Genomic DNA, 12,270 nt, shown 5'->3' on the forward strand with positions numbered 1-12,270 from the left:
GGCCATTGCAAGGTGCTGGCAATTACAAAGTCACTACCTTCAAAAGCTCAGCTTGAGAGGAATGGTATAAGGAAACTGAGTGGTGTCAGGTTGAGTAATGATCAAGTATGTATCCTTATCTCTATAGTCCCATAATTTCCAAAAATCATAAGTTAGTATAAAAGTAAATTATAAAAAAAAGTAAATTATAGCTTTAAAAATTTTAATACTCCTTTTCATTTAAATTCAATTAATTAACATATAATGTATTACTAGATGGTAAATATGTCCTAAAGGTAAGTATGTAAAGAAACCATCAATCAAACATTTTCTCCTGTGTTTGGTCCTATATTTCCTGGAGGAAAAACAACCCAAAATTCAGCTGCCCGAATTTTCCTTCCAAAGGGCAATTTTGAAGGGATTGGTCAAAACACCATATGAGGTTTGCCACCCACCCAATAAGACAGTAGATACAAAAACCACAAAGCCAAGCAAACTAAATCTGGCCACAATGACTTTTCTGTAGCCAAGTGGTTCAATTTCCCATTTCTTTTTTTTTTTTTTAAGATTTTTATTTATTCATGAGAGGCACACAGAGAGAAGCAGAGACAAGGCATAGGGAGAAACAGGCTCCCATGCAGGAAGCCTGACGCGGGACTCAATCCCAGGTCCCCAGGATCACACCCTGGGCTGAAGGCAACACTAAACCGCTGAGCCACCTGGGCTGCCTTCAATTTCCCATTTAAAGGTAAAACTACTTGGACATCTTCACCACCACCACCACGAAACTACCCCACCACCACCACCACCACTTCTTTCCCCCTAAATGTTTCACTTAATATTGACATCAGGCCTCTGAGCCGCTGAGAATATCCCTCTCCAACATGAGCTCACTGGGCTATGGTATATAGGTTTTGTTTTTGTTTTTGTTTTTTTTAAGATTTTATTTATTTGAGAGAGAGAGAGAGAGTGCTCACACACCCTTGAGGAGGGGGAGGGGCAGAAGGAGAGGGAGAAGCAGACTCCCCACTGAGCAGGGAGCCTTAGGTCCTGGGATCAAGACCTGAGCCCAAGGCAAATGCTTACCTACTGAGTCACCCAGGCACCTGATGGTGTATAGTTTCTGATTTACTTTTTTTTCTTTAGTAAACTCCTAATGCTTTTGTGACAAGAGGGGGAAAAAGCTTTTATTGTTTAAATAGTTCATTCAAGTCACTCTGACAGCCCCGGTTGGCATCTTAGGATAGGAATCCCAGTAGACTACAAAAAAGGACAAAAAATAAGAGGGATTTTGGTAGGTTTTGGTCTCTGCTGTATGCCCAGCACCTAAAGTAGGCTCTGGTACATGCAGACACCTTGACACAATTGTTTCAAGAATGGATCAGAACCCATTATCTGTCTGACTCTGAAATCTACACTGTACCACATCAATCTCCCAAACTAATCTGATAGAATCATCTGGGATATTTGTCAAAAACATAAATTCTAAGAAGCCTCCCTAGGTGTTCTAATTGAAGGCCTAGAAATGCATATTCTTAACAAAGATCCTAAATAATTCTCACCACCAGGAAAATCCAGCTCTACAGTACTGTTGTGTCTTTTTTTTTTTTTTTTAAGTTTTTATTTATTTATTCATGAAAGACACAGAGAGGCAGAGACACAGGCAGAGGGAGAAGCAGGCTCCATGCAGGGAGCCTGATGTGGGACTTGATCCTGGGACTCCAGGATCACACCCTAGGCTGAAAGGAGGTGCTCAACCACTGAGCCACCCAGGCATCCCGGCACTGTTCTTTCTTCCAGCCTCCATGTTCTTGTCACCAACATGACCCTTCCTCCCCTAATACCACAATACACATTTGTTGAGAACTATTCTAAGTGTATTTATTTACATGATGCTCATAACTTTATAAGATAGGTAGGTACTATCCCTTTCCCCGTTTTTTAGAAGAATGAAGAATAGAACATTTAAGAAACTTGCACAAGGTCACAGAGCTAATAATTGAGAGAGCAGGAATTCGAACCCCATGTTGCTCCAGAAACTGAACCCTTAACCATCATGTTATCCTGTGCATACCCACTGATCCCATCCTCCCCAAGTGCTGGCCCCAAATATCCCTTTGGGTACCCATTTCCACTCCCAGTGATGAAAGTCAACTTGTAGTCTCTGTATACATGATCACAACTTTCAAACTGGTAGATTACATAAAGGAAGCTACATAAATAGATATTCAATTGCGTCTTTTTAATAGCACCAAAAGATAGTCGCCATTTATAGGGGAAGTGTTATTACCTGCAGCAGTATAATCCCAATCACCAAAACATAATGTAATTTTAAAAAGCGAAATAAATCCAGAAAAGGTAAGAAAATTAGGTTGCACCTTCTGAAAAATATTTTAAAGTAATGTATTTGGTCTTCAGGGGGCTTAAATATTGGGTAGTATATAAACTAGTTTGTCCTTTACCACCATGCTACCTGATAGGATTAAAAATTAATTTCTCATTAGGTGCCGTCAGAGAGAAACCCGATGGGTATTCAACAAATTCACCATTCTGTAGAAAATTTCAAGTAAAACCTAGATTTTCTTCTAAATGATTGCCACAACAAAAGAATTTAGGCAAATACTACAAGCTCAAGGTAAATTTTTAAGCAGATTAGATTTTTAAACATGTCCACTTAACCACAAATAATAGTCATAATGAAATGAGGTGACTGTCTTTTAGTATCCAAGTCCTATGGCTTTTTTAAGATTTTATTTATTCATGAGACACACACAGAGAGAAAGGCAGAGACATAGGCAGAGGGAAAAGCAGGCTCCCTGTGGGGAGCCTGATGCGGGACTAAATCCTAGAACCCCAGGATCATGACCTGAGCCAAAGGCAGATGCTCAACTGCTGAGCCACTCAGATGCTCCTCTATAGCTTTTTTTTTTTTTCCCAGAAAAGCTTTCTCTCCAGATTCTAGTTTCCTATTCACAAAAACCAATAGAAAATGTTTTCACTCAGCTTTTAGCCGATTTGTTGATTTTATTACTCATCATAGTCCATGCATTTAGAAAGGCATCACCTTTTCCCCCTCTAATGTTAGAATTTATCTTTATTGAATCACCCCCAAGGCAGAACAGAATCCTCAGGGAAGGTCTTTCTGAAGTGGCTGATAAGATTAAGAGCTAGGATGAGGCTGGTCATTGTGGTTAACCTGAAAAGGAAGGGGGAAAACACTGGAACAGGAAGAGTCCACCTGTAGCTCTAACTCCTTCTGGGCAATGATAAACGCATGAATACACCTCATGAGCAACCGCAAGGACTTTAACATTGATGCAAAGAGAAACAACTGGGTAAATAAGGCCTTTGTTTACTGTTTGGAGTACTATAAACAAGCACTGTCTCGTTCTGTTAATACGGGTATTATCTGTCTCTAAAAAAAAATACAAAGCTAAACTGGTGACATCATGGTATCAGTAATAGAATATACTAGTGTAGTAACTATTTTGGATATCTATAGCTGATGATTTGGCACCTTGGAGTCACAGTGTCATGCTAATGGTCCAAGGTGTTTTTTTGTTAGATATTCTTGTTGCATATGTGTACTATTCAGGATCAGGCATTCGGGAAACCTATTACAAACCCTCCAGCCACAAGCCTCAACTGTGCATTTTGCTTTCTGCACCATAGGAAACACCCCCACCCAGCTACTTCCCAGCACTATAAAGAAAAGTTTAGTTCCCGTTCTCTCTCCATCTTCTCCCTGTGAGTAACCCCATGTGGCCCGGTATGGCACGCAGTGCCTCCCATCCTCCAGGGAATTGTAATAAACTCTTTCTTCAAAGGCAGTTATTGCCATGTCTCTCCTCTTACTCTATCCGATTAAAATAAATCCTGGGTTGAAATGGTCTCTTATTCAAAATCTTCCTTTCTGGACACTCGCCATCTTTGAACACTTCAAATACATACCTACTATCACTAGTTTTAGTTGTACTGAAAGGTAAACTGAGGGACATGAAAATTTTGAAGTGTTTTTGTTTTAAAGAAAGGCAGACTGCCGCATGCAACACCTCATTTGGATGTGTCTGGAGTCTTGGAAGCCTGACTGCCCTTTATTCTCCTACAAATGGACCTTGAGAACTTGTTTGGAGGTCCTATCAGGGGAGCACACCTGCTTCTTTCTATACCCTTGACTGAAGAACTGTCCTCCTCTATCATGGAAGGTCATCCTCTTAGACCAAGTGCACACAGCTTTGGGAGGGACACACATGAACTGGTGAGGGAGAAAAGGGACATCCGCCTAGCCAGCCAGATCAGCCAAATCAACCCTGTCCGTCAATGGGAAGACAGATGTCACAGCCACATCACCCTCACATCCAATTTTTTTTTTTTTTTTTTTTTTTTTTAAGATTTGAGAGAGAGCACAGTCACAAGCTAGGGACAGGAGCGCAGGAGAAAGAAAATCTCCAAGCAGACTCCCCACTGAGAACAGAACCCAATGTGGGGCTTGATCCCACAACCCATGAGATCATGACCTGAATAGAAACCAAGAGTTGGACGCTTAACCCACTGAGCCACCCAGGGACCCTGTTTTGAAGGGTTTTTTTGAGCAAACATCAATGTGAATCAGGCAGCACTAAGCTGAAAATGGCTAGGGGCACCTCACCAGCAGGAGCTAAGAGAAAGGCCTTATAGCTGACAGAAGGAAAAACAAATCAAAGAAATTCTTTGATTAGCTCTAACTTGTTGCCTTATTTGAGAAGGCCTAGTTGGCTGTTTCTGATTAACTGTTCTTAAGTTTCTATTTCTTAATTTTGAGATTTTTGACGGCATCCACGCTAGCTTAGGTTTTGGTTTGCTTGCCTAGGCTGCTAAGGCATTAGAGCCACCTCAGTGGCTCCTTGGCTAATTCCTTGAGCTAAGTCCGGCGCTCTCTCTTGTATGTTTGTGTGCTAGGCCATACTGGAAAGACAATGTGGAAAAGCAAAACCCCTTATGGGGTTTATACTCTAGGATTTATAGTGGTAAGTGAAGTGAGAAAGCCTAGGTTTTATTTCATTCGAATCCCTCATTTTTCTTACCAGTGTTTCACATATACTAATGTTCAATAATATGTCTGGAATAAGGGAATGATCCATTTCCCTAAAGTGTCAGAAGCCATTTTCCTCTACCTTTTATTACTGGACACTGGTTTATGGTTAAGAGACTTTAAGCAAATATATCCCACTTGATAAAATTGAAGCAGAGCATTGTTGAAGGTGATAGTGATTCAAACAGTTAAACTTTACTGAATAAATAGCCCTACTCACCAATCACAAGTTTATGAACCTCATGAAGTGGGTCCTCACCAGATGCTGAATCTAGACACCTTGATCATGGACTTTCCAGCCTGCAGAACTGTGAGAAATAAATTTCTGTTGTTTATAAGCCACTGACTTTATGGTATTTTTGTTACAGTAGCCTAAACAGATTAAGACATCACATAAGTGGAAAATGTTGGCTAAGGCTTTTAAAAGTAATGAGTTACTATCCCACCAGAAGTGTTAACCAAGTCCTAGCCATAAATCTCCAATCTACATCTCTTGCAACAAAGTACTTGGTTTATATTTTAAATATACACTATCTTATAAAGAATGACAGGAACTGTTTTTCTAGTGCCTCACTTTCTTACCTACATAGGAAAATCAGGTTATCTCTGTGAAGTAGAAGCTACTATTACACACTCAACATTCATCTGCCTATCCCCTTTTTCTCCCTGTTAGAAGGCAGAGGTGGGTCAGTAAAGTATCCTCCAAACTGAGAAGGTAGTTCGAGAATTTTTTTTTTAATTTATGTATTTATTTGAGAGACAGCAAGAGAGAGTATGTGTGCAAGCACAGGGGTGAGGGGTGGATAGAGAGAATCTCAGGTACACTCCTCTGAGCACGGAGCCCACTGCAGGGCTCTATCTCAGGACCTTGATATTACGACCTGAGCCGAAACCAAGAGTTGGATGTTTAACCAACTGAGCCACCCAGGCGCCCCAAGAAAGCACTCTGAGACCAGAAAAACAATACAAACTACCCCGTACTCTTTACACAGTCTAACTCAGGGCAACTTACAGGGAGAATTGGGCAGACAGATGATCTGGAGCACAATGCAGCTATTCTCCAGTAAGTCCAGACCTAACCCCCAGCTTCTATAGAGCAAGCAGCATGGTGGTGAGGTCATACCGTGGTTTATCTCAAGTGGTGCTACCTGTGCACTAGTTCTATCTCTACTCGTTATCTGAAGTAGAACCTTCTGTGCACCAGTCATCTCTACTAGTTATCTAAAGTGGTGCCTTCTGTGTGTCATTTTAGGGAAGATTAGAACAAGCCTTCCTGCATTCAGGTCAGGGCATGCGTTAACCTCCACAGGACCTGAAACATGTAGCCTAAAGGGGAGGTCATTGCGAAGGCATGAATAAGATGGAGGGCCAAAGATGGAATCAGTGTTGTCAGCACTCCTACACTGCCCTTAACATTTCTGCCTTTTTAATATAATTTTGTTTACCTTCCCCAGTTTGTCTTTCAGGAGACACTGGCTCCTCCTCACACCTGAGATATGAACCTCAATTGCCCTGAGTCCATCATGCGTACCTCACCACCCATGTTGGTGAAAGGCATAGACAGTTAAGGTAATTTTAATTAATAAGACATGTGAGGAAATCTGCTGAGGGGAAAACTTTTCCTTAGTCTTGAAAAGGGGCAGAACATAATGGTGTTTCCTTTTTTTGCTTATGGATATCATCTGTAATCTGAAACTAAGTCATGTTAGGACCATAAGGGAAGCCCGATTAGAAAACAGGCCAACACACTTAAAAATGGCAGAGCAAAAAGAGGGAAAGGACCTTCGTCCTTGGCAGTATCGTCAAGCCATATTTGATGTATTTGTTTGGTTAACAACCAACCGTAGGGATGGCCTTATCCCCACACACAGAGCTATCTGGGATAATAAAAAGGGCTTAAACAGTATGGACATTTAGTAAGGTTTGCTATTACTGCAATTGAATGCATTCCTTCTTGGGATGCCTGGGTGGCTCAGTGGTTAAGCCTCTGCCTTTGTCTTGGGACGTGATTTCGGGATCCTGGGATCGAGTCCAGCATCAGGGAGCCTGCTTCTCCCTCTGCCTGTGTCTCTGCCTCTCTGTGTGTATCTCATAGATAAATAAAATCTTTAAAGAAAGAAAGCATTCCTTCTCTCCTTGAATAGTTCCACACCAAAGTAGTAGACTCCTCCATATGAGAAATTGAGGTCAATTGGATATAAGGATAACTGCCTAAATTTCCTTCCATATTCAAGCTGCTCTTCCTATTGAAAGGTGGAGTCTATTTCCCCTGCCCATGAGTCTAGTCCTTCTGCCAATGGCATACAATGAAAGTAATGTAGGGCCAATTCCAAACCTAGGCCTTAAGAGAACTAGCCTATTCCCTTTCTCCTTCACTCTATTGGAAGCCCTGCACCATATAAGAAACTTAGGCTAAACTCATGAATGATGAGACTACATGGAGAGAGGCTCTACAGAGGAGAATCAAGTAACTCCAGCAAAAAGGCAGCTTCAAGACCACAGCAACGTGAGTGAAGCTTTCTTGGACCTTCCAGTCCTAGTTAAGCCATGCTAGTGGACACCTCAGAGAGCATGAGCTAGCCATCTCTGCTAAGCCCTGCCTGAATTATTGACCACAAAATTGTGAACGATAAAACACCTATTTTATTTATGCCACAACAGATAACTGAAACATACAGTAATATTACTTGTTCTCTTGATTTGTAAAATTACCAGTTAGTTCAAAAAGATTAATCACTAAAGATTAATTAGTTAACTAAAGATTTAATCACTCTGAGACCTAATTATTTTTCCCCTAAATACATGTTTCTTAATGGTCTTAGCTTACAAAGGATAATGTTTCCATGTACGCATTACCTTGTACTAACATTTCAAAAATAATTAAAAAGAAAATATTTATTGAGTGCCTGGGTTGCTCGGTTCTTAAGGGTCTGCTGTCTGCCTTCTGCTCAGGTCCTAATCCCAGGGTCTGGGATTCAGCCCAAGTTGGACTCCCTGCTTAGCCCAAGGGGGTGGGGGGGTGTCTAAGTCTCCCTCTCCCTCTGCTGCTCCCCCTACTTGTGCTCTGTCATGTAAATAAATAAAATCTTAAAGATAAATGTATTTATGGGACGCCTGGGGAGCTCAGTGGTTGAGTGTCTGCCTTCCCCCCAGGGCCGTATCCCGGGGTCCTGAGATGGAGTTGGCATCGGGCTCCCTGCAGGGAGCCTGCTTCTCCCTCTGCCTGTGTCTTTGCATGAATAATTTTTTTAAAGATTCATTCATTCATTCATTCATTCATTCATTCATTCATTCATTCATTCATTCATTCAGACACAGAGAGAATGAGAGGCAGAGACACAGGCATAGGGAGAAGCAGGTTCCATGCAGGGAGCCCGACGTGGGACTCCATCCAGGGTCTCCAGGATGCAGGCGGCACCAAACCGCGGCGCCACCGGGGCTGCCCTGAATAATAATTTTTTTAAAAAAAAAATCTTTAAAAATAAATAAAATAGAACAAAAAATATGTATTTGCAACAAATGAGTTGACAACCTTGCAAGTAAGAAAACCCGTCGCAAACATAAAAAGAAAAATAGTAACACCTCAATTTTTTTTAAAAATGGGAAAAGCCATTTCCTTGAAAAACCAGAAATGGTCAGTAAACACGAAAGGAAATAGCTTACCCTCAAGGTCCCTAATCTAAATGAAATGCAGGTTAAAGCCCCATGAAAGCATCATTTTTCACCCACTAAACGGCCAAAGAAAAACTCAATCACTAAGTCTTCATGCCAGCTGGGTCAGAGTCGCCCGGCACGACGGGGCCTCGAGGCCTGTCTGCAGTCGCAGCTGGACTTCGGGCTGTGTGCGCGTGCGCGGCTGGACGGGGCCTGATCCGACGCCGCTGCCGCGCGGGGCTGTCGCAGGGCTGGAAGCGCCTGCATTCGGAAGAGCAGCCGAAGTGGCGGCTGTTTTCCGTTCAGTCCGTTCACCCACGCGTTTATTTTCGTCGGAGCTACTGGAAAAGCACTACAACCACAGGGAAATCTTAATACTTTTCTGTTAGACTGCAGGTGAGCTAACAGCGCAGGTGTGCGGGAGGCGAGCGGCGGCGGCGCAGGCCGGGGTCGGAGGCAGCCGACCTGGGAGCGCGGCCCTCCCGGGCGGGGCGACCTCTCACAAGGACACGGCTCCGGCGGCCGCACGCCCCGCGGGGCTGCGCGCTGCCGGGGAGGGAAGGCGGTGGGAACGAAGGGGCCGCGGCGCTGATTGGCTGCCCGGAGCCAGGGGCGGGGCGCACGGAGGTTCCGGAGGCCGCGCGAGCGGAAGGCCGCGGGCGGGCACTTCCGGTCTTTGTGGCTCGGCGCTCCGAGTCGGCGGCTTGCTCCCCGGCCGCCCTGGGCTTCGCGGTGAGGGACGCGGGCCCCGAGCGGAGGGAGGGTGGGGAGGACGCGCGGCCGGGCGGCGGGCGCGGGCGCGGGGTGAAGGCGCCCCGCTCGCCGGGCCGGCCCATCCCGGGTTTCCGAGCGCCCGGGGGACCCAGAGGAGGCCAGCTCGAGCCCTTGCCGTCCAGCGGGAAGGGCAGTCCCTCCCCTGCTCCGCGACTTCACGGATGCTCTTGTTTAACTGGGCTGTAAAAACAGGCTGATGCGGCCGGGCTGGCTTAGTAAACCTAAGTAGTAGCCTAGTCTACATCTTCTAAACCCCTCAAGTTACTGTAGTGTTAGGACCAAATTATATTGCTCTGTCCTGCCGTTTCATGGCCCATAATACCCTCCTGTCGATACTCACCCATCCTAGAGTCAGGTCATGTGTGGTCTCGATCACAGAAATTCAATACATAATTATTTGTTGCCACATTTCACTCTAAAAAATGTTTACTTCCCCCCCGCCCCCCCCCTCCAATATTTTGAGCTGGAGAACGGAGATTGACATTTTTGCTGCTTTTGTGTCTCTGTGATCAAAGACAAGTTTTTGAGCACGCAGTGAGCATTTAACAAACAGTTCTTGGTTAATTCCTCTGTAGATTCATTTACTCACGAGCAGAAACCTTTGTGTTCTTAATGCCTGGCTCACAACAGAGCCCATGGTGAGTGCCTCCGTGTTTGTTGAAGAAATGCGCTGAAAACTAAAATCGATCAAATGGCAGTTATTTTTTAAAAGTTTTTTTGTTTTTAATCTGAATCAACTCATGTTTAATATGAAATCTTAAAGATGTTACTCCCCCTGCAAATGTAAACATTATTTGCCATAGATAGAAGGTAACTAAAAATAAAATTTTAAAAGCCCAGCATTATGGGGCCCCTGGGTGGTTCAGTGGTTGAGCCTCTGCTTTTGGCTCAGGTCGTGATCCCGGTGTCCTGGGATCAAGTCCCACATCAGGCTCCCCGCAGGGAGCCTGCTTCTCCCTCTGCCTATGTCTCTGCCTCCCTCAGTCTCTCGTCAATAAGTAAATAAAATCTTTTTTTTTTTAAAAAGCCAGCATTATTAAATCCTAGCTACGTATTGTTATCCTTGGAAGTCTGAGCCTTATAGTTATTAAAAAGAGAGTTCAGCAAGTTTTACAGACAAGTTAAAGACAGGTTTTTTTTTCTCCTTGATACCATCAAAATTGAAAGAATTGAAAAGGAAATTTCTCATCTGATTCATGTTAATATTGCATTCTTTTGCTTTTAAAATTTCTTATAGTATTAGTGGCAGAAATTCTAAATGGGTGATACATGGGATGAGTGATCTTTAGTTTGTCACTTTATTATTATTTAGTTACAGCCTCAAACTTGTTCCCTTTCAACATATTACAGGGATGACTGACCTTTATTATAAGTTCTTAGATACTTTTTTTTCACTTGTATAAGTTAACTGTTTTTATATATTTCAGGAAAGAAGAGATTACTCCAAGAAACTCTGAAGTATAATAGCCAGTTTTAGTGAGCTTTTTGCTAAGCTGTTTAGGCCAGGATGGCTGTGGAATCCAGAGCGGTTTCAACCTTGGTCCCTCAAAATTCTCAAGATCAAGAACTAATACTAGTGAAAGTAGAAGAAAGCCTTTCCTGGGGTCAGAAATTTAAGCAGAGCGGGAGTATCAGATCCTGCCAAGAATTGTTTCGCCAGCAATTCAGAAAGTTTTGCTACCAGGAGACACCTGGACCCCGGGAAGCTCTGGGCCGACTCCAGGAGCTTTGCTATCAGTGGCTCATGCCAGAGTTGCACACAAAGGAGCAGATCCTAGAACTGCTGGTGCTGGAGCAGTTTCTGAGCATCTTGCCTGAGGAACTACAGATCTGGGTTCAGCAACATAGTCCAAAAAGTGGCGAGGAAGCTGTGACCCTGTTGGAGGATTTGGAGAGGGAATTTGATGATCCAGGGCAGCAGCAGGTGGGAACAGGGAGATGTGAAATGTTGTGGGAAGAGAAATTTACAGACTAGAGCATGTGGCACTCTCATAGCAGTGGAATGAAAAATTGTACTGAATCATACCCTGAAGTGACTACTATGGCCATACCTATCTGTATCCTTAAGTAGTTCTTTTTTCCCTATTACTCATCCCCGGGAGATATCTTCATTGACCTCTTTGCAATTTTGACTAAGCATTTTCCCTAGGAAGTTTCTCACAAAGCTAACCATATTTTACTGATTTCAGGGACCAGCAGTGCCGTGGAAGGATTTGACACGTCTTGGAACATCCCAAGAGTTAACAAACATCCAACTCCAGCCTTTAAAGACACAGCTGAAACCCTGGGAACCTTGCCTTTCCCCTAAAAGTGGTAAGAAAGTAGAAACTCATCTGGGAACTGTTACCAGGCCCCTGGTTTTGAGGATACAGAATTAATTGCATTTTACAAACTTGCCATATGTGAGCCTCACCTGTCTTACTGTAGACCAGGGGTACCCGCTTTAGAAGCTTTGTATTCAGTAACCCTCATGAAGTGCAGTCATTCCTTTGTGTTTAAGTTTCCCTGTCATTTCTTCACTTATTCCTTGATTTTATAACTTAATAAGGTGCTAACACATCTGGTACTGTGTGAGGCACTGGATCTCTACCTTCAAGGAATTTTTATATCTAGTTGGGGTAATAGATAAGCAAAAAGGCAGTGGCAGTATGGTAAGTTACAGAGTAAAAGTGGGCTCTAGGTACTATGGGGGCACATATACACCCCTAACACACCTAACCCAATGTTATAGATTCAAGGAGTACTTCTTGGCAGAGACACCTCAACTAAGATTTGAACTATGAGTAAGGAGA

The 12,270-nt window shown here is 43.3% G+C and overlaps 1 protein-coding gene across 3 annotated transcripts in view; it reads left to right on the forward strand.

The window, feature by feature from the left end:
- The first annotated feature begins 8,907 nt into the window (after positions 1-8,907).
- Positions 8,908-12,270, forward strand: part of ZNF397 (zinc finger protein 397) — a 44,317-nt gene continuing 40,954 nt past the window's right edge. Inside the window, exons 1-3 of one of the 3 annotated variants that reach the window (XM_072829267.1) lie at positions 8,908-9,100; positions 10,906-11,402; positions 11,668-11,791. In XM_072829267.1, coding sequence (XP_072685368.1) covers positions 10,986-11,402; positions 11,668-11,791 — 541 coding nt within the window. In that variant the 5' untranslated portion in view covers positions 8,908-9,100; positions 10,906-10,985. Of the gene's footprint in view, positions 9,101-9,327; positions 9,437-10,058; positions 10,117-10,905; positions 11,403-11,667; positions 11,792-12,270 lie in introns of those variants that run through there. The other 2 variants (XM_072829269.1, XM_072829268.1) reach the window with 2 other exon arrangements.

The sequence above is a fragment of the Canis lupus genome, chromosome 6, assembly GCF_048164855.1.
Source record: "Canis lupus baileyi chromosome 6, mCanLup2.hap1, whole genome shotgun sequence".
NCBI lineage: Eukaryota > Metazoa > Chordata > Mammalia > Carnivora > Canidae > Canis > Canis lupus.